Source organism: Gadus macrocephalus, chromosome 5 (genome assembly GCF_031168955.1).
Source record: "Gadus macrocephalus chromosome 5, ASM3116895v1".
In the NCBI taxonomy this organism is placed as follows: Eukaryota; Metazoa; Chordata; class Actinopteri; order Gadiformes; family Gadidae; genus Gadus; species Gadus macrocephalus.
The window spans coordinates 15,762,989-15,783,892 of record NC_082386.1 but is presented as its reverse complement, the minus strand read 5'-3'; the positions used below and the strand labels follow the sequence as shown (position 1 = coordinate 15,783,892).

The 20,904-nt window shown below is 47.4% G+C and overlaps 1 protein-coding gene across 1 annotated transcript in view; it reads left to right on the top strand.

Annotated features, from left to right (window-relative positions):
* The window catches only part of luzp1 (leucine zipper protein 1), a 41,619-nt gene that overhangs the window by 14,222 nt on the left and 6,493 nt on the right, over nt 1-20,904 (top strand). Inside the window, exons 2-6 of the mRNA XM_060052749.1 lie at nt 9,041-9,420; nt 9,764-11,981; nt 12,175-12,896; nt 13,235-13,408; nt 20,172-20,437. Of these exons, the coding sequence (XP_059908732.1) occupies nt 9,289-9,420; nt 9,764-11,981; nt 12,175-12,896; nt 13,235-13,408; nt 20,172-20,396 (3,471 nt within the window). The 5' untranslated portion in view covers nt 9,041-9,288 and the 3' untranslated portion in view covers nt 20,397-20,437. The remainder of the gene's footprint in view (nt 1-9,040; nt 9,421-9,763; nt 11,982-12,174; nt 12,897-13,234; nt 13,409-20,171; nt 20,438-20,904) is intronic.

The following is a 20,904-nucleotide window of genomic DNA, read 5'->3' as shown; positions in this document are numbered from 1 at the left end:
GGTTGCTTCTTTCAGGAATGTAATGTTTAGGGATGAGGCATATTGTTCAACTCCCAGCCAGGATTGTACCAGGTTCGACCCCCCATGTCTGCAGCCTAATTGTTTTCTGCAACAAACTATATTGTTTACTGGTACTTGACCAGACCACTGAAACAATACAAAATGTTATCTCAATGAATCAGGTCCTTCTCTGGTTAATAAATGTGCGATAAATAGATGTGACTAACTATTCCCCGAAGCTCCAGGGGCTTCTGCGACTCTCTACAGCAGAACCCCCCCCCCTCCCCCCAACCCCCAGCTAATGAGTGGAAATGATGTCCTCTAGTCCAACATCCGTCAGGAGACATGCTTGTGAATTATTCTTTCTCTGTCTCTCTCTATCTTACGCTCTCTTTCTGTTACACACGTGTTGATGTTATAACTCCAGGGTTATAAATGACGGTGAAGTGGTACAATCTATAAGCTCAGGAGTCACACCATTGTGTGCATTGGTCTCTGCCTACCGAACTACATCAAGGCCGTTACCCAGAGCAATGCAGTTAAGGCTTAGCGTGCAACCTATTAGGATCCACTTTTTTTTTTATGACACGCAGCATCATTGGCACTGCAATACACAAAGGCTGTTCGTCAAATACCTGAACAATCTTTATGATTGGAGGAGATTGTTTTTGCAAACATACAGCCCGCTTGACAGAGCGGGTAACCGTACAAATTAATGTTCCAAGAATAGTGATGTGATTGATTATTATTGGCACATAATCAGAGAGCCTTTTTAAGGGAGTGCTACTTAAGGCATACCTATGTATAACAATGAGACGACACCTTGATGCTACAGGTTGTTTCTGGAATTTGGACTAACCTACTGAAGTTCCACTTCACCTTGCTCATCTCGTTAAATGTGCTCACGCACACGATCGGGAACCAATATAGCGTGGGAAACATGGGGCGTGTTGCACCCAACTTTCCCGTATAACTGTACAAAGACAACATATTGAGTATCGAGTCGACAGTGGCAGTAACGCCCCGCCGACTGCTGTTGCTTTAATGCAAAGTTACCACCTCCTAGGCCATATTTTGAGCAAGGAAAGTCTACTTATGCCTGACAAACACGAGATGTCGTTAAGTGTGTGGAAGGCAACTGTTTTTCCAAAGCAGCACACCACACTAACCGTTTACACTGTGTTCTCTGCACTCCTCGAAGTCCCCCCCCACTACAGGATAACTGATTGTAATATTTAACATGTTTAAGATTTGCGATTGGTAAAAAAACACTTGTACCCCGGAGCACCACAAATAAAATTGGTAGAACCACCAACAGATCTGGGCTTTGTTGATCAGAGTCGGGAGGGGGAAATCGGGCAACAAATTGGGCTAGTTATCCTGTAGTGTGTACCGGCCATAACTCCCTGTGCCCTAGTACATTAAAAGGAACAGAGCAATATTTAGTGTTATGAGCGACACCAGTGAATGTTAGGGTTGTATGAAAATGTTATATAATGGTTAATTTCCCAGAAGATGGGATCTTTTGTGCTGTAATAAGACTTTTTATGGTATACATCAAAGCAATAGTCAATAGCCTATTGCCATACCCCCGCTCTTCTGGTTGGGATACAGAATATAGAAACCGTCCAGGGTTAGCTCCAACGGGGCACAGCGTTTCTTTCCCCGTCGCTAGAGTTTCTCCAGAACCACTGGCTCCAATACTACGGGGTGCTGATGGGTTTTAGACAGAGCTAGATCTAAGGACCCTGCAAACCCCCCCTCACACACCCAGCTGCAGTGTTCAGGTCCAATCAAGTCACCTCCACCCCTCCTCCCCTCCTCCCCAGCCTCCCGGCCTTAGATCAGGACTAGTGGCTCCTGGGACGTTGAGATCCGCTCAGTCGGTTGGAAAAGTCCACATTTAGGTCATGAAGAGAGGTGTGTGTGTGTGTGTGTGTGTGTGTGTGTGTGTGTGTGTGTGTGTGTGTGGGGTGTGTGTGTGTGTGTGTGTGTGTGTGTGTGTGTGTGTGTGTGTGTGTGTGTGTGTGTGTGTGTGTGTGTGTGTGTGGGCGCCCATTGGGCTGATGTGCCTTTGTTTGGCAAACTTAATGCTAGGAGACATTGAAGTTAGTGGTGTTACCAATTCCCAACTCGTGTCTTTCTTAACCTCTTTCCCCCCACGGGAAAACTGTAAACTCGATTGAATAAAATATACACATATTAACACCTAGTTGAAAAATGTGTGTGTGTGCGTGCGTGCGTGCGTGCGTCCTCATCCATCTTCACGGGCCACCTCTCATACACTCACTAGTAAAGGCAGCAGAACACAATGCATCCCCCCCCCTCTCTCTCTCTCTCTCTCCTCATCACTGTCCTGCCAACTTGACCCAGCTCTTTCCTGTTTGCTTGATACTGTTGTTGCTGTTGTCTTACCAGTGGGCTGTGTGGGCGTGAGAGGAAACTGAGTGAGTGAGTAAGTAAGGAAGCGGGGTAGGACGGCGGGGTTAGATAGTTACAGCCTCCAAATAACAAGACTCCATATCTAGACCAATGAGCTTTTTTTAGGGAGAGAAGGGGGGGGGGGGGGGAATGTTACCCTGGAAACCACTCTGCCGCAGCCCAGAGAGACCCACTTCCTCTGCTCTGTTTACTGGAAGTATTCCTTCTAGTGGGGGGCACCGTCAAAGAAGACTCGGTGGGAGAGTTAGGTTGCATAACACAGGATATACGAGGGGGGGACATAGTTAGGTTAGGTCAGAGCGGCTGGGAGTTATAAGAGGGTACAGTCAAGGGGTACGGACAAAACACAGGGATTCAGGCTGATCAGTATTTGGCTATTTTAGCTCTTTTAGTGTAGCGTGAAGAGTGAAGGTCATGTAGGGCCAAGCCCTAACCTCAAAGACGTTTATGCGGGCCCTCTGCTGGCCCTGTTCTGGCCCTCTGCTAGCACTTAGTTGGCCCTGTTCTGGCCTTATGCTGCCCATGTTGTAAGCATCTGCTGGCCCTGTTCGGGCCCTCTGCTAGCACTTGGCTGGCCCTGTTCTGACCCTCTGCTGGCCCTATACTGGCCCTCTGCTGCCTCTGTTCTACACATCTGCTGGCCCTGTTCTGGCCCCGTTCTGGCCCCTTTCTGGCCCTGTGCGAAGCCTCTGCTGTGCCACACCGGCCCTGTTGTGGCCCGCCTGTCAACTCTTTTATCTATTCTCCTCTCTCATTTTGTTTTGGCATCTCCTTTCTTTCCCTCTCTTTTGGTTCTTTGACAAAACCAAAACAAAAATATAAGGCTCGCTGTTCTCTGTATTGCTATTTGAAAACCCAAGAAGAGAAACAGTTCTTAGAAATTGTTGTTGTTCTTGGAAAGACCTGGCCAGAGGCACAATAACCAACCATGAACTCAAACTAGGAAGGATATACTTTGCGTGTTAAGCATTGTACCAGAAAGTTGTTAGAAAGGAGCAAGTAAGTATGGATTTTTAACAGGAAATATGATTTGTTGTTGATGTTATGCGAGTAATGCAAAGGCATTCTATTTTTTTCTTCTTTTTTTATATATAATATTTTATGTCAAATATTAATTTGAGATTTTATTTTTGTTATTTGTTTAATTGGCTTCTCCGTTCCTAATGCCTTCTTCTGCTGTAATGCCACACGTCTGTACTTTTCCCAGACGCAACTCAAAGTAAGTAAAAAAAAAAAACACGAAAAAGGGAAAAGGAAAGACATGACTGCACACAGGAAACTACAAAACCGAACATTAAGGAACACCGGTTTTCCCTTTCTTGGAAAAAGTAAAAAATGCAGGGCAAGCGTCAGGCCTCTCCACCATCTTGTGGCTAACGATGCCCCGCCCACACACACACACACACACACACACACAAACACAAACACAAACACACGCACACTTGTCAGTGTCAGTTATGTATTCACTAAACACACTGGCAGTGACCTACTCCATGGAGCTGTGGACAAGTCCCCTATTAACCATTGTTTATAACTCTATTGCACACTCCAAGGTAATGTCAAGTGCAAGACTAGAAAGGGAGAATATTTCTCTCTTTATAAGAGAACAGAATGTACTGGAAGCAACGACAAGGCAGGAAGAGTGGCTAGAGCCCTAATGATATAGTGTATGATTGTGAACTTGCCGTGTGTGTGTGTTTGGGTGAGTGCATGAGCAGCAGGGGAAAAAGAACACCGACCTCTTCAGCACTTCCAAACCACATTGGTATTGTTGGCCCCGAGACTAGAATATATCTACTCTATCTCTTTCTGTGACTCACTTCTCTCCTCCTGTCACTTGGAGGACTTTTAGGTTGCAGGATCGGCAAGTGGTTAGCCTATCCTGCCGAAAGGATCTGTGGTTCAAACCTCAATGTTGTCCACCTGTAGGCTTCTTGAGGCGGAGTCCTAACCCTACCTGCTTCTCTCTCACTCTCGCTCCTCTCACTCCTAATATCCACTTACTCCTGTTGTTGGCACGTCGGATTAACTCCTCCCCCCAAGGAACCTCTGGTTCTCCAGCTCCACAGCCGCGACATTCTCATCTGGGCGCGCAGCACCGCCTCAAACGTCTCAACACTCGCTGTTCGATCTCTATCCTGCATCCCTAGTTTGAGAGGCCTCTCAAACTACGGAAACCGAGGTCCAGGGAAGACCTGTCCAGATTAGAATAAGCAGAAGGTGCCGGAACAGCAGCTGATGGCATGCGATGCATGCTTATTATTTAATAATTTTAACAAAGTAGTTTGACTTGGCTGTTGATTTTTATCAGGGGATTGCTCATCAGGTGAATCTTTTCTTAGAAGAGTCTTTTCTTCTCAGAAAATCTGTCTGCAAGTGTAATAATCAAGTAACAAGCACGCTGATTGACAATGCAATGTCGGTAATGTCTTGTTGAATCGTACTCAGTAAAACAAAGAGTAAAATAAAGTTTGCTCTTTGCCCAGACAGACAGAAAGAGGTTTTGGCGGTGTTCTGGTTGCTCTGTAATTGTTTCAACAAGGCGTTTTGGCCCTTCCTTCTTCCAGGTTTTTCCGTACTTGACACAGTGAAGAACACGGGTTGAGGTTCAAAACATCTCATCTCCTCAACAGCCTCTCTCTAGTCTCTCGTTCCTTGTCGTCCCGCCCTCATTTCTTTCCTCAAACCTGTTCTTGCCCAAACAGCCACACACACCTTTTGATTGTGTGCCACGCATGCACGCATCCTGTAATTGCAGTCACTAGTCCGGGACGCTCGGCATGGTGTGTTTGTGTGTGTGTGGGTTTCACTGGAGAATCCTGGGATGGAAGAGTGGAAGAAAAGCAGAGAAAGGAAAAAGCTTGGCTCTCGTATTTCCCACTTTCTGTCTTCTGTCACACTGTTTTCGGTCCACTTCTTCTCTCGGACCTAATTTTCATTACTTACAATAATCATGCCCGCCTTGATTTCTCACAACCCCCCCCCTTTCTCCTTCTCTCTCCTTCCTTATCCCTCCTCAACCAACGTCTCTTCTCTCTCCCACCAACTCCACTTATCCTCCACCTCTCCCTCCTGCACTTCTCCTCTCGCCTACACTGACTACACTTCACCCTGAACTCCTTCTCCTTCCCCTCCTCCACCCACCCCACTTCTCCCTGCCCTGGCATGCCATCTGAAGGGAGCTCACGAGGCCCTGGCTCTGGCCTAAGGGGAACCAGGTATGTTGATGGCCTTGGCCAAGCACCGGCCCCTTGCCAGAGTCCCTTTAGTACGCTCGAGCGCTCCCTAGGAGCATGCGTGTATGAGAGAGAGAGAGAGAGAGAGAGAGAGAGAGAGAGAGAGAGAGAGAGAGAGAGAGAGAGAGAGAGAGAGAGAGAGAGAGAGAGAGAGAGAGAGAGAGAGAGAGAGAGAGAGAGAGAGAGAGAGAGAGAGAGAGAGAGAGAGAGAGAGAGAGAGAGAGAGAGAGAGAGAGAGAGAGAGAGAGAGGAGAGAGTATGGAGAGAGAGAGAGAGAGAGAGAGAGAGAGAGAGAGAGAGAGAGAGAGAGAGAGAGAGAGAGAGGATCAATGGAACGAGGGAGTGAATTAAAGAGAGAGAGGCGTGACTAGGGATCGAGAGGGTGAGGGAGGGACTGAACCAGAGCGCATGGAATATATCTGGCATAGTAAGAAAGCAAACATACTAGAGAGAGGGCGTAGCTGTAGCCAACCAGCAGCCGAGACGCCAAGCAGGACATCATGAGGCCCCACCTGCGTAGCATTTGGAGAGCTATTAAGAAGTTAACAAGTTAAACCTGTTGCTATAGTATGTCGTGATCCTATCAGGAATCCAAGAAACAGTTTAGGTAAATTCCAACAACATGCATAGATATATGGACGGACGGACGGACAGACATTGTTTCGAGGCATGTTAGTCCTCTGGACGTTGATTAGTTCAGGGCAGGTTGGATAGTTTTGATTGCAGACACAACTCAATTTTATGGGAGGTGAGAGAGAGAAGTTGACCCTATTCTTCATTAAACAAGCCACAGTTGGATCCACCGATGTCAGACAAAAACGGTTCATTGACTAAGGTGTTTCTGCTTTAAATGTGGACAGCTTAGTCTTAAACACTGGTCCCTTTCAACAACACCCATTTTAAAAAAAAATACTTTAATTTGTCTTTTGACTCTTCGTTGCTCTCTTTGAGACGTCTTGCTTTATTTTGCCTACATCATGTACTCTCTCAACACTTCCAAACCACCAGACCTCATTAAAGTGGAAAATAATTAAAACTCTGGGGCCAAATGCTTTGATTCCACATTGTGCTGTTTTCGTATGTAAAATAATCATTGCCATATTGCCTCTTAAAGCTTATTGCCTTGGTCCGTGTTCAACAAGTCTTTGAATGTATTGCGGGTTAGCCAGTTGAGGATTCGGCACCAAATGAAAATACATTTGAATGAAGCTTCACTGGAAGTAACCCAAAATAACAAGTTGGGGCTGTACATTGAAGCATGTTCTTGTATACCAGTGAGATGAAAAGTTTCTACAAACAAGGCGCCAATTGAGTTAATTAGTTTCTATCCAAGAGCCCTTGTTGATCTTTTTTAGAGGCCAAAAAAAGTTACTTCATATATATATATATATATATATATATATATATATATATATATATATATATATATATATATATATATATATATATATATGAAGTCATGATCAAGATCATAATGTATTGTTTCACTTTCTTGTGACAAATCGTCAGTCGCTTTGGATAAAAGCATCTGCTAAGAAAGACATGGCATCAGATGGAGATTCCTTTCAGTCTTTTAGAAAGAGATAAGTTTGAAACCAACAATTAATTAAACATGATTGTGTCTCGGATGACTGGAGTACTGCGAATGAGGCCCTCAGAGGAGATGGTCTGATGGAAGTGTTGGTGGAGAAGAGAGCGATTGCAGGGTGCAAAGGCTGCCCCCCTCTCAGGGGACCACGAGAGCTGCTGGTTGCAGACGTTATGCCCCCCATCCCCTTCGGTCAATACCTCTCACCGGTCAGTGGGGGGATAGGGAGTCGATCAGGAACATAAACATGGGGCCAGGAATTGATCCAGAACCTGAATCATGCATGAGGTGAAGGTGCTTAGCAGTCTGACCGCTAAGCAGTTTTTTTTGAATGCCTAATGATCTCCGTTCCCATGCTACAGAAATCCTGTTTCCTCTACGGGCGGTGGACATACAGTATTCAGCATGTAGGGTTCTTCTATGTTCTCTTTGAGGCTGTCGGGACACTAACTTACCTGTGGTGGCCATGTTTATAAGGACGGTCCAAAAGGAAATGTAACGGCGTTTATCGTAATAACAAGCATTGCATGCCCTCCACCTGGTTGATGATGAATGGTGTTGTGATCGGGGGGGCCCCTGTGATGTCGTGGTTGCCATGGGGACAGCTGCTTTGTGTGTGGAGCGCGCGCCGCGTGTCATTGAGATCCGCTGATGTCAGCAAGTCTGGGCAGGCCCCGTTAGTATCAATAGGTTGATATAAATGAGTGTGCTCGCGCATACAACACAATTGTATGTGCGAGCACACACACGCGCACACAGCACAACCCCCGCCCCCTCTCTCTGTGTCCTACAGAAAGTGAAGGTGAAACACTATGATTTTAATAACAAAGTAGAAAGAAGAAGACATTATGTTGAGGTTTTGTTGAGGTTTGCATGCACGCAGTGCTATGCGGTTTCCCAAAACTAGTGAAAGATTATATTAACCTAATTTTTTGTTGTATCATTCCAATTAACCTAACATCTTAAATGCATTGCTACTTCATATCATGCTTTTGGACTCACTGCATCATCAAAAAATACTTCCAACAATGTGGTTTGTTATTGAATAGAAATTAAGATGCAATATAATAAATTCATGATGGAAGCGGTATTATTCAGAGGGAATAGCCTACTCAAATTGTATAATCTATCTACGAACTAGCTTTAGCTAGAGCTAAATGAATGCACAATATACTTTGAAGGTACCTGGTGCTGCTTCATCAGATGTCCTGGGTTCAACAACCCAACTGCCGTCTCTTTGTGTTAAATGCTGCATGTTTTCTCTCTTCTGTCTGGCTTCGCCTTCACTCTAAAGCCCGAATTGTGCATCTGATTCTAAGTGTGAGCCTATGCTTTGGAGAATAGGGCCTTTTTTTTGACTTGACCATTGTTTGAGACATAGTTGACCCCAGTTAATGGGGATGACAATCGCATCGTCTTGTTGATTTTTATTTATTTGGTAACATCATTTGCTGTTGACTTGCTTCCGGTTGTACAGTACTTTATTCTTACTTGCCTTGTATGAGAGATAGTGAGTGAGGGCGAGTGTGTATGTTCCTTTAAGTTTGTACAGTATTTGTGTCAATCTTGCCATCTCTTAACCCACGCTAATTGCTTGTGTCATGGTAATCAAGCATAACTGTGACACCATCTGTTGAATGCTCTCTCTCTCTCTCTTCCTCTGTCTCTTTTTCTTTCTCTCTTCCTCTCCTCATCATTCTTTCGTGCTATCTTGTTCTCACTCCTGCTCTAGAGTGAGACTTACTGACCTGTTTTTCTTCTCTTCTTCCTGCAGATGATGGTTTCCCCTACTCAAAACCCAACTGTTGTCCCTTGACGCTACAAGAAGACAACAAAAAGACAGAAAGGCCCCCATTGTGAACCAACATCTCCCTTCCTTCATCCATTCTTCTGGAGTGGAGTACTAACCAGGACACCAGGGATTGTTGCTGCTATTACCAACACAAATGTTGGCTTTCCAAAACCTTGTCAAATAACTTTGATCAGAAATCAAGACCGCGCATCGACACCTCTGTACCCACCATGTCTGAGCACAAGGACATGACAAACCGCCACCTGCGGCATAAGCTGCAGAGCCTCGGGCGACGGCTGGACGAGTTGGAGGAGGCCACCAACAAGCTGCAGAAGTCCGAGGACGAGCTGGTCGAGCTGCAGGTTAGTTCTTTGATGTCTGGTGGGCGGCAGTAGCTCAGGAGGTAGAGCGGGTTGACTGGTAACCGGCAGGTTGCCTTTGGATAGAAGCTCTATATCAATTCAGTCCAGTTTGGGCCACACCCCGAGAACAACTGACTGGATATTGTTTTAGATAATGTCATTTTTTTCTTAAAAGTTTGAAAACATAGTACACCTGTGCATTCTGGTCAGTCGATGTGCAAATCTATAAGTGCGTATGTGTATCTCCTCTTCCAGAAATGGAGATTGATGTTTATAAAGACCTTTGTGGATAGTTATGATGCTACGTATTTAAAATCAAATAATCGCTCCCCCTTTACCATAGGACAAGATCATACAGGCGGAAGGCAGCAACTCCTTACTGCTGGACGATGCGGAGGCTCTGAGAAAGAGGCTCCTGAAGATCCAAGGGAAGGACGAGGAGGTCCGCAAGTGCGAGGACCTCTGCCGCACAGTCCGGGAGAAACTGGAGGAGGAGGAGAGCCTCACCCAGCAGCTGAAGGCTGAGATCGAACGTCTGCAGCGGCGGATGGCCGAACTGGAGAAGCTGGAGGAAGCGTTCGGAAAAAGCAAGTCAGACTGTAGCCAGCTGTGTCTCAGCCTCAACGAGGAGAAGAACCTCACCAAGAAGCTCTCGTCTGAGTTGGACACCCTCAAGGCCCGTTTGAAGGAGATGGAGGCGTCTGAGGTCAGGCTGGACAAGGCGGAGCAGGCCTTGGCTGCCGAGTTGGACAAACTCAAAGGCTTCACCCAGACCTTTGTGAGCGAGCGCAAGAGGCTACTGGAGAGCCAGAGGGACAACGAGAAGACCATTCTGAAGCTGACGGAAAAAGTGGAACATCAGAGGAAAGCGGGAGACCCCGGACTCGGGGACTTCAGGAAGTCGTGCATTGAGGACGAACTCTCCGGGGGCCTCTTCAACAGCCGGCTGAACCAACGCAAACGAAGCCTGGACTACCTGAAGTCCTCGGAGGACAACGTCAGCCTACGGAACGAGAAGAACAGCGGCCTAGAAGGTCAGAGGGAGGAGGACAACAAGGTGAAAGAGCTGAGCCAGGAGGTGGAGAGGTTAAAGAACCGCCTCCAACAACTGGAGATTGTCGAGGCGGACCTTAAGAACTCAGAGTCCAAAAACGGAGAGCTCCAGGAGAGGTTCCAGGTGGAGTGCACCAGAGCGCGACAACTGGGCGAGCAGGTGGAACAGCTCCAGACGCAGCTCTGCGCTAACGGGGACACGGATAATAATGGCAGTAGCCACGGCAACAGGAACCCCAACCCGTGCCCCAAAACCCCTGCCAAAGTCCACGAGAACGGCAAGGCTGAGAACGAGGAGATCAACGTCAAGGGGGGCTTCAGGGTCGAGAAGCCCAAGTACAGGAGCGCCGCAACCCCCTCGGAGCCCGGCTCCCCTAAAGCCAAGAACAGGGAGCTGTCTCCTCAGCACAGGAGGGAGACCCGCCTGCGGAGCAGAGAGCCGAGCCATCCGGACGAGAGCTCGACCAATGCTGGAAGGAGAGCCGTCAGTCCCGCGCACAAAACCAGGAGGACGCCAAAGACCCCGACGACCACCCCCTCTGATAATGGCGAGAGAGAGACCGGAAGAGCAATGGCGGAGAGGGCAAGAGAAGGGGCTTCACGCGGCGCCACCGGAAGCACGTCCTCCGGTGAGGGCAAGAAGCCTTCGGTCTTAAGCCGCTACCCCCCAGCGGCGAATGATCAGAAGCACTGGAAGAGCGCCAAGAAGGAGACCGAGGTAGAGAGCAAGAAGAGCAAACTGGAGACGCGGTCCAAGGTGTACAGCGGCAGCGACAGCGAGTCCAACCACTCTGACGGCAAAGCCAACAGCGTCTCCTCCCAGGACAAGGACTCTATCTTTGCGTCCGATCAGGACCTGGACGCGGTCAAGGAGTCCGTCACTGTCCCCCTCTTGGCGTCGAAGGCCAACGGATCCTACACCGCTTACAGGTCCCACGTCACGCCACTGTTGCCCGGCGACCAGGGGTCAGAAGGGGGTCACTCCTCCTCCGCCTCCGAGACGGAGTCCACCGGGTCTAGGCGGTCGGATCCCGACCGGGGGACCGAGGCGTCCACCGTGACCACGGGGAGCGCCAGGACCACCACCCCCAGGTACCCCCGGTACTCTGGCGTCCGCGACCCCCCCTCGGAGGGCTCCTCCACCAGGAGCTCCTTCGACGAGGAGCTCCACAGCCGAGGGCCCCCGGCCGACCCCACCCTGTCGGGCATCGACCTCCGCCGGACGTGCAGCCCACGGGAGGCGCTGAGGTCCAAGGCCGTCATCAAGCCGGCCATCGTCGAGAGCGACCGGAAGGAGGTGATGATGTCAGAGGCGTTGGCCACCAACGGCAAACCCAAGATCTCGACCAAGCCCGTGGCGATCACCGCCGCCGGTAAGATGACCAGCAGCATCACCATCTACCCCAACGACCCCGGCTCCTCCAGGACCAGCAGTCGCAGCAGCAGCGTGTCCAGCGAGCCCATGTCGGGCAGGGAGCGACACACCTCGACTAGTAACATCCTCATAGGTACGTCACAACGCATTCTCTCAACTGTGCATTCAACTCTGGACCTTGAACAGTGAGTATTGCAAAGGATTATCAAAAAAAAAACGAATTAGTCTTTAAACCGAAATTGGGACTTAAAACAGATTTCTTGTAAATTAGTAATATCATTATTAAAAGCTTGATTAAAGATCCTGTTTATTTGAATCACTATCAGGCCCCAGCATGGAGCACCGCGGCAGCATCTCCATACCGTACGAAATCTCCATCCCCAAGAGTGACATCCCGCTACGCACCTGCCCGGACTACGACGACCACGCCCCAGAAGACCTGCTCCCTTCCAGGTCCGGCCTCTACGACACCTCCAGGCTGGACACCACCTCCAGGCTGGAGACCACCTCCAGGCTGGAGACCACCTCCAGGCTGGACAACACCCCCAGGATAGACACCACCTCCAGGCTGGAGACCACCTCCACGAGCCGTCTCCTCTCCAACCGCAGCGCCTTCAGCCTCCTGTCCCCGGAAGGCCCAAGCACCACCACCTCCACCCCGGCGGACTTCAGCTACGACCCCGAGTCGGGCTTCGAGGGCAGAACCCCCGCCGCTGCCGCCGCCCCGCTCAGCAGCTGGAGGAGCCAGACGTACGGCCTGCCCCTGCAGGAGGACAGCCTGCAGGACCTGAGGCACGTGACGGTGAGGAGTACCTCGAGGAACCGGCTAGGCGTCAGCCCCAGCCCTGCGTCCACTGACCCCTGCGTTCGGGGGAAGACCAGTCCCCTGGGGCACGGTGATTTCGTAGGAGGCTGGGACGAGGAGGTGGCTACGTGCAAGGCCTACAGGGCCAACAGCGTCCTGGACGCAGAGGAGACGGGGAACGGCAGGATGGGCGCCGGCGCTGGCGGGACGGCACTCAAGGGAGCCAAGGCGTCACCCGCTGATGTGAGACACGGCATATTTGAGTTTTAAAACACGACGCCTTTATTCAGCATTTCCCTCCCAAGAAAAACCTTTGTAACTGAGAACTTTGACATTTCCCCTTTAGAAAGTTACAAAAAATGAAAATAATGCACAAGTATGTATATAGCTGTTCTGCGATTTATATAAAACATCATCAACACCTAAAAAAAAAAAAAGATTGTTTGACCCAAAAAACTGAAATCGCGATCAAAATTTGAATAATTGCACAGCCCTATTAATGCACCATAAATGGTATAAAAACTGCTACACATTTTGACCTAGTCAATCTATGGTAACAACACTTTTGAACTATTTCACAGCTGTATATGCGAAAGATTAACCATGCCCCCGGCACCAGAGAGGTCCAGGATCCTGGGGCCCGCCGGCTCAAGAGCTCCACGTCCCCCTCCTCAGAGGTGGCCGGGCTGGGCAGAGCCATCGCCCACGAGCCCCTCAGCTCCCAGACATGGGGCCGGTCGTTCTCACAACCCGCGGTAAGTGGACAACACCTGAGCGGGAGGATTGTGGAGCTTTAGGCCCAATCCCATTTCTACCCCTTACCCCTCCCCCTTGTTTTGAAGGGGTAAGGGGTAGAAATGGGATTGGGCCTTAATCAGATTAATGCATGTAAATAGTGAACATTGGATTTTGCTTGATCAAAGTCACATTGAACACTTCTGTCAAATACACAGCTGAGCTTTATCTTGTCTCTCTATATGCCCTGGGGAGGGGGAAATGGATACACTGATGAGTCTGATGTTGAAGGTTATCTATGTTCTCGCACAAATCCTTTCTGCTGAATGCGCACATGGGTACATCATGTTTAAATACAGTGTTCGCTGCTGTCTGAGCATATGCTTCGCAGCATTCAGTCACTTCCTGAACAAATTGATGAACCTCCTCCTATGTTGGGACTATCCCATGTGGTGCTTGGGCAGTTAAGTACGTCCTTTTTTTTAATCAAACCAAAGCTTAACAGACTGATCCCTGCTTCCATGGAAGAATCGTTCCGTAATCAGCGCAATGTCTGCCTCTTTGAGTGATGGGTTAATGAACATGTCTGGCTCTGCATTAGAACAAAGAGCAGTGTTTAGCAAACGTACTGATGAATGGTTATTTAAAAGGCCTGCACTCGAAAATAAATTAGCCAAAGCAGTCATCAGGAGCTGGAAGCTGTACATTTTGAGTACAGGAAAGAGAAAAAAAAGAAAAATAAAGAGGCAGAAATATCTCCATAATTGAAGGAATTATCATTCCCAATCTGCCAACAATTGAGCATGGGAAGATTAGTGGAGTCTGGAAAGAGCACAGTCACAGTGTTTTCGCTACTGGTGTGTCCACTTTGCCGGGGCTTGGCCCCAGCTTGTGTTTCTTTCCCCCTGCTCGCCAGACCCTGAGACTTGCAGCTTAGCACAGCAGTTCTGTAAGTTCCTCTCCCGCTGCCCTGCTAAGCACAAAGAGAGAGACAGGGTGGGACTCAGAAGGAAAAAAAAAAAAAAAAAGAGAGAGAGAGAAGAAAATATGTGGGAGGCTGGAAATGAAAAAGACCTTAACAGGGAGAAAAGGTTAGGGAAACCTCAAAGAGAAGAAAATAGCTCTCTTGTATTTTAGAATGCCAGCACATTAGTCGTCTAGGTCCAGAGCCAGGCTGCGTCGCTTTTCCACACGCGCACGCACGCACACGCACACGCGCACACACACACACACACAATCAGATGGACATTGTGCTCCATCTAACTTCGGCTTCGTTGCATTTTTTTTTTTTTTAACTTGGTGTTATGTATGTGTTTCTTTTATTCAATTGAGTTTGTATTTTTCCCGTGGGGGGAAAGAGGTTAAGAAAGACATGAGTTGGGAATTGGCAACACCACTATCTTCAATGTCTCCTAGTATTAAGTTTGTCAAACAAAGGCACATTAGCCCAGTGGGCGGCTTATTCATGGTGGACCGTGCCTAAATTGTTTGGATCAGTAGAATATAATATAAGCATATATAAGCATGGACTCTGTCGTACTCAGCATTGACTGGAAAGATTGTTTCATATGTTTTTATCTCATGTTCATCACATTAAATGTGTGGTTAGGGATTGACATTAGCGACCTTCTCCAATGACTACAAGAAGAAGATTTCAGGGCCAAGGGATATGACAATGATTATTTTCATTATATAATAATTGTAGTTGCTATGCAATGCCTGATTAGACATTGAAGGTGAGGCAGACTATGACCGGTATGTACAGAGGCTGTACTTTCTAGTGTTAGGTTGATATTTCGTCGGCCCCAGACATCCGTCACTGTAGTCTTGTGAGAAGACAAGCAGCGCCTGTTGTGTTATAGTCATTTAAAGGCACAGAGAGATCACAACGTGTAGGCAAGAGGCGGCGTTATTGGGATCAGCCGTTTTCTACAACAAAGCCATGTAGGGCTGCATGGTCAGCCACTAGCTGACTGGCTCTGGTACTCCCCCCCCCCCCCCCTGTCCTACATCACTGATGGTCTCACCTTTTCAGAGTTCACCTAGGCTCTGCATAGCCCCCCTGTCCCACCCCTCCTCCTACTTGCTGTATGTTGTACGTCCTGGCACTTAATGTAGGCACTTATTGTATGCCGTGTTTAGTTATAGTACTTAGTGATGTAGCTTCTTATCCTAGCTATCGCTGTGTACGGGGAATGGGTTAACCTAGCGATTGTTAGTGCTTTGCACTTGGTTCTAAGAACACCCTTAGTGTTCCGACAGCGATATATTTGTTCACTTTCTTATGACAAATGTACTTATTGTAAGTCGCTTTGGATAAAAGCGTCTGCTAAATGCCCTAAATGTGAATGCTCTATGCTATTAAGTGACATTTAATGAGGTTGCAACATTCGGCACACTCAAGAAATCAACGTGGTTATGACAATCAGGCATCAAATCAAACGATGGATACCGGGATACTGGCCCTTGGTCTAGAGCTTGGGCCTCATATCTAAAGCAAGGCTTAATCCCCCGCCCCCCCCAATCACTTTGGCTACGCATGCACACAAACACTCACGTTATTGCCACAGAATGTTGACCTTCAAACCACTGGGGGTCTGTAACTTTACCTTGTGATTTTCGACCTTCGACCTTCGGATTGTCTTTCTTTCATTTTACTTTCATTAGCCTTCGCCGGGTCTCTCCCACCCCGTCCTGCCAACATTCAGTTTGTCATTGCTGCTCTGATGGAAGAGCAGGGATTTTTTGTTCTGGACGGGTCAAGTAAAGGACTGTGGTCATGTTAATGTTTGGTGCACACCCCGTGCTTTCAAAGCCCTTACAAGGAGTTTTGGAAAAGCTGTAGTTTCCAAGTCTGAGAACTACAGCCAAAGGAATTGACCTTGTTGTAAATTGCAATTTACAACAAGAGAGTAACTGTATTGTTCCACCATGTATGCAGGACTGACCGTAAGGCTGTGAATCCGTCTTGCTTTCTTTTCTATTAAGTAATTGTCTATTGTCGCTAATCTATAGTTGCCTTTGTGAGCTGCTGGACACCTGAATTATCCCCAAGGGGGTAAATAAAGTATAAAACTACCTATATATGGTTATATTTATCATATTGTTAGGTTTGATCATTGTCTCATTTTCCTATTTCAGCTAGTTATACTGTTGTCATCGTAATTAAATGGATACCTGATATTTGACCTAATAGATGCAGAGAAGCCTAAACTCAAGCACGTGAAGATCCACTCTCAGACATAGGCCTCACTGTCCCATCTACCCCCCTCCATCTCGTCCATCCTTCACCACCCCCTCTCCCCTGGTGCTTCTAAATAACGATAGACTATGGGGGTTTTTACGAAATCATCACTTGGCCCGCGGCCCAGGTTCCAGTCTTCAAGAGCTCTACCATCTGTTAGCAGATGAACTGGTGCCCCGACTTCACTACTCCTTCACTTCCACTCTGTCTATCTGTCGTTGGCCCTCGCTGACATCCGGGGGTCTCCAGGCTTGATTACCGGGAACATCGCCGCTGTGGTGCAGCTGAAAAATACTGTTCCTCCACAAACCTCAGAGACTTGGGGAACTAGCCGCTCCATCGAACAGACATAATAATCAAAGTACGCTTCAGTGAAAAGAGTTCCACTACAGAAATCGTTGCTTTAAAAAAAAAAAAAAAAAGTCTTCCTCCAAACCTCATCTTGGAACCCGGTTCTGAAATCTGGTGGTTTTGCGATTTTAATATATTTCAGTGGCTTGAATCGCAACGTCTTACATAAGTAACTGAGTTTGAGTAACTGTTATTAGGCTTTGTTTTTGGTTACGGAGGCGTGTGGAAATAACAATGTGATTATGGCAGGGCAAAGGTTGCGAGCACTGATTTTTCGTTATTAAACCGAAGTAAGGGGGTTGATGAGAGAGAAATGTAGCCAAATGCAATCGGCCACGTAAACTGACCATTATACCCGTTCTTCTCGATTGACATTGGTCAGGCTTTGATTGATCCTTGATATACAAGTGAGCATTATTTGATTTGATTGATTCAGAATGGCCTGTCATCACTGATCTTTGTCCCTGTCAATACACCCTGTCAATTTCTGTGTTTTAGAACAAGCTATTCATCCAGTCCAGAGAGTCCAAAATATTCAATCTTTCTTAAAATTTATATATATATATATATATCTTTTACATATGCTTTGCACTACGTGTTCTTTTTTTTTTTTTTTTTACAAAAGTTGGTGAATACAGCCCAGGGAATGCAAGCAATAACATCAGGCTAGCCTGAAATCAAGTTCCCCCTTTAGGCCCCCTATCAGTCAATAGTAATTTAGGAGACAACAACACCCAATTCCTTCGAGAACCATAAAGCCGCTCAAGATAAAATTAAAGCTTATTGTTCCTAATGCAATAATGATCTGGTATCTGTTATACCAGATCATTTTGATTGATTGCTGAATAACAGATTTGTAATGTTATTCCATTGAGCCTTTATGGGGTAGTGAAGCACACTTTAGTATCAACTGAAAGGTAATGGTTCCCCCCCCAACCCCCCCCCGTATCACAGACCATGTCGGGGCATGAAGGATATTGTCCAAAAGCCACACAAAGTCCATTGTGAATATCGCTGGCAGGTCTGGCTACGTGCTTTATGTAGCGGTCTCTTCTCACCTCCCGGCGTTGTACAGAACAGCATTGTAGTGTTTCCTTCCCTGCGCTGCTGTCGGAAAAAAAACCTCAAGCTCAACATGAATGGGCTGTGAACTTATGTTTGGCCCAGACCCGCGGAGCCGGTCCGGACGACGAACGGGAACCCAAAACATCCTCTTCTCCTTTTCTTTCTTTTTTTTTTTCTCTCTGTCTGGTCGAGAAAAAAAAATCTGGCGGCAGCAAGGTGAAGCTACGGGCTTGACGTTGTGGTTTGGTTTTTACTGTTTAGCCTGACGTAACCCCGACAGAGTAGGAAGTGCAAGGAAGAAAGTAACAAGGTGAAATAACAGCCGGAGCAGGCATGGCAGTCGGAGGGTGTCTAGGAGGTGGTTGGGAGCAGCAAGCGACTCACACAAATGACCTGCGAGCAATGTGACTGGAGAACGGTAGTGTGTGTGTGTGATGGATGGACATTGAGTCATTTCTGCCTGGCCATGTGAAAGGCTCTGAAAGAGAAGTAAAGAATGGCAATGAAATGTGTTTTAAAGGCATAATTTATCACTTTGAATGTCCTGAGAAAAATCCTCTGCATTACATTACATAACATCACATTGCGATACAGATTCAAAACCACTTGTTCTAGAACAATAATATGCTAGCCGGTACACAAACGGACACTAAGGAATGGATTGGCCGAGCTCAGCATCGCTATAGCATCAACCTCAGCATTAAAGTCCTGCCTGCCTAAGTCCACAGACCAAATACAGCCCGCAGTCGTGGTAGCTTACCGTACAAGGACAAATCTCCCGTGCCATTTCCTCCCCTGAAGCAGGAAGTGACACAATCGACCACACCCACTTGGCACCATAACCGTGCTGACTGGATTTCCTGTCTGTTGCCCTGCGAGATCGAGTCAGGCCGTCCAGCAGTGCTCCATTAAAGGCAATTAGCAAGAATGCGTTCTTAAGCCGACATCAGAAGCCAAGTCCTACCCACCAACTGTCACTAATTATGGTGCATTTTAAGAAGCTGAAATTACAGGAGTGGAGAGTGCTGCTTCTGTGTGTTTTTAAGAACTGCTTCGTCATCGAACTCTCCCTGCCCGAGCACTCGTGGGGTCATTGAGGTTATTCGAGGGGACGCACTGATGTAGCCTTCCCTACGCTAGTTGCTTGGGGAATTTTTGTTTTGCAACTTTGACGACCTACCAAATTATATGTCTCTCAGCTTGGGGTATGTTTGGGTTCTTTCGGAGTTGGGGAAATTTCCCTCTGGCAAAGATCCACATGGCATTGATCTTCTTTTGTCACACACCAGTTCACATGAACAGCATGTTTCTAATATCCAAATAATAGACGGCTGGATCAAACAATGCCCTGTGCTAACAGGGCAAATTGCTCTTATGTTAAACAACAGAAAAGTAATGTGAAACATTTTCTATGACAACGCTTTTCGCTTTCAGACTCAGCGAAGGGTGTACCCCATATTACTGATACCGTTTGGTACAATACATTTTAGAGTACCATCTTGTACTTCTTTACCAAACATTTGAGGAGAACCAAGCAACCACTTGTTGTTATTCTCTTTGCAATGGGGGAAAAAGTACTGCGATGGCATCTCTGAATGTGCGTGGCATCGTGTGAAACCCCCATTCATATTCTCTCCTCTAGACCGCTGAGCACACAGACCCCAGCCTGAGTTGATACCATGTGCTGTTTTCCTTTGCCTCCTTAATTGCCACACACAAGAAATATAATAATTATCAGGGTTTTTGTTATAACATTGTGTGTATCAGGGCTGCTTGATTATGGAAAAAAATAATCACGATTATTTTGGTTAATATTGAAATCACGCTTATTCAAACGATTATTTTTGAGATGAAAACATGATTAAATTTTTTCAGCATTTCTCTCCAAAAAAAACACTTTGTAACTGAGAACTTTCCAATTTCCCCTTAAGAAAACGTTCAAATAGAAAATGTACAGATCGAAATCGCGATCAAAATTTGATTAATCACACACAGCCCAAGTGTGTACAATTTGCGTCACTAAGCTCTGCCAAAGAAAGATGTGTTGAAGGCCTGCAGACACCATAACACACACACACACACGTACACTCCCACTGAGACCTCATTTATATCCTCTACTCCAGCCCGCCGAGCGCCCAGACCCCGTCCCGGACCCCCGGCACAGCCCGGCCGCCTGGAGACGCCCCACGCCCCCCGGTGCTGACTCCCCCCGCCTGGGCACCTCCTACGACCGGGGCCACAAGACGGCGGGGGTCTCCCCCAGGGAGCCGTGGTCCAGCAGGGGTCAGGGGTCATTGGACCAGGGGGGCCGTCCCTGGGGCCGGGAGCGGCCGGCGGACCGCCACTAGAGCGGCGGCGCTGGATCGGACGTTCCCACCGGGGAGACTCGGTAGGAGGACTTCCTCTCTGTCGTGCTCTCTTTCGGTCTTCCTTCCCGCTTCCGTCTCTCATTCTGGGAATCCAAAAAAAAAAAGTGTGTGTGTGTGTGTGTGTGTGTGTGTGTGTGTGTGTGTGTGTGTGTGTGTGTGTGTGTGTGTGTGTGTGTGTGTGTGTGTGTGTGTGTGTGTGTGTGTGTGTGTGTGTGTGTGTGTGTGTGTGTGTGTGTGTGGGGGGGGGGGGTTCTTAAGCACAGCTTCATCAGCAAACTAACATCCCCTCAGATCTCTAATTAAAGGAAAGTTATTTTAAGGAGTTCTTTGGTAATTAAGTGAAATCCCTCATCCCTTTTTCTAGATATAACCTACGTTCAAGTACGTCCAGTAAGGTGGTGACAGAACGCACATGCTCTGCTGAAGTTCCCATTAGCTACACACTTGGCCCCGGGTTAATCCGTTTCCTAAATAAATCTCCACCAAA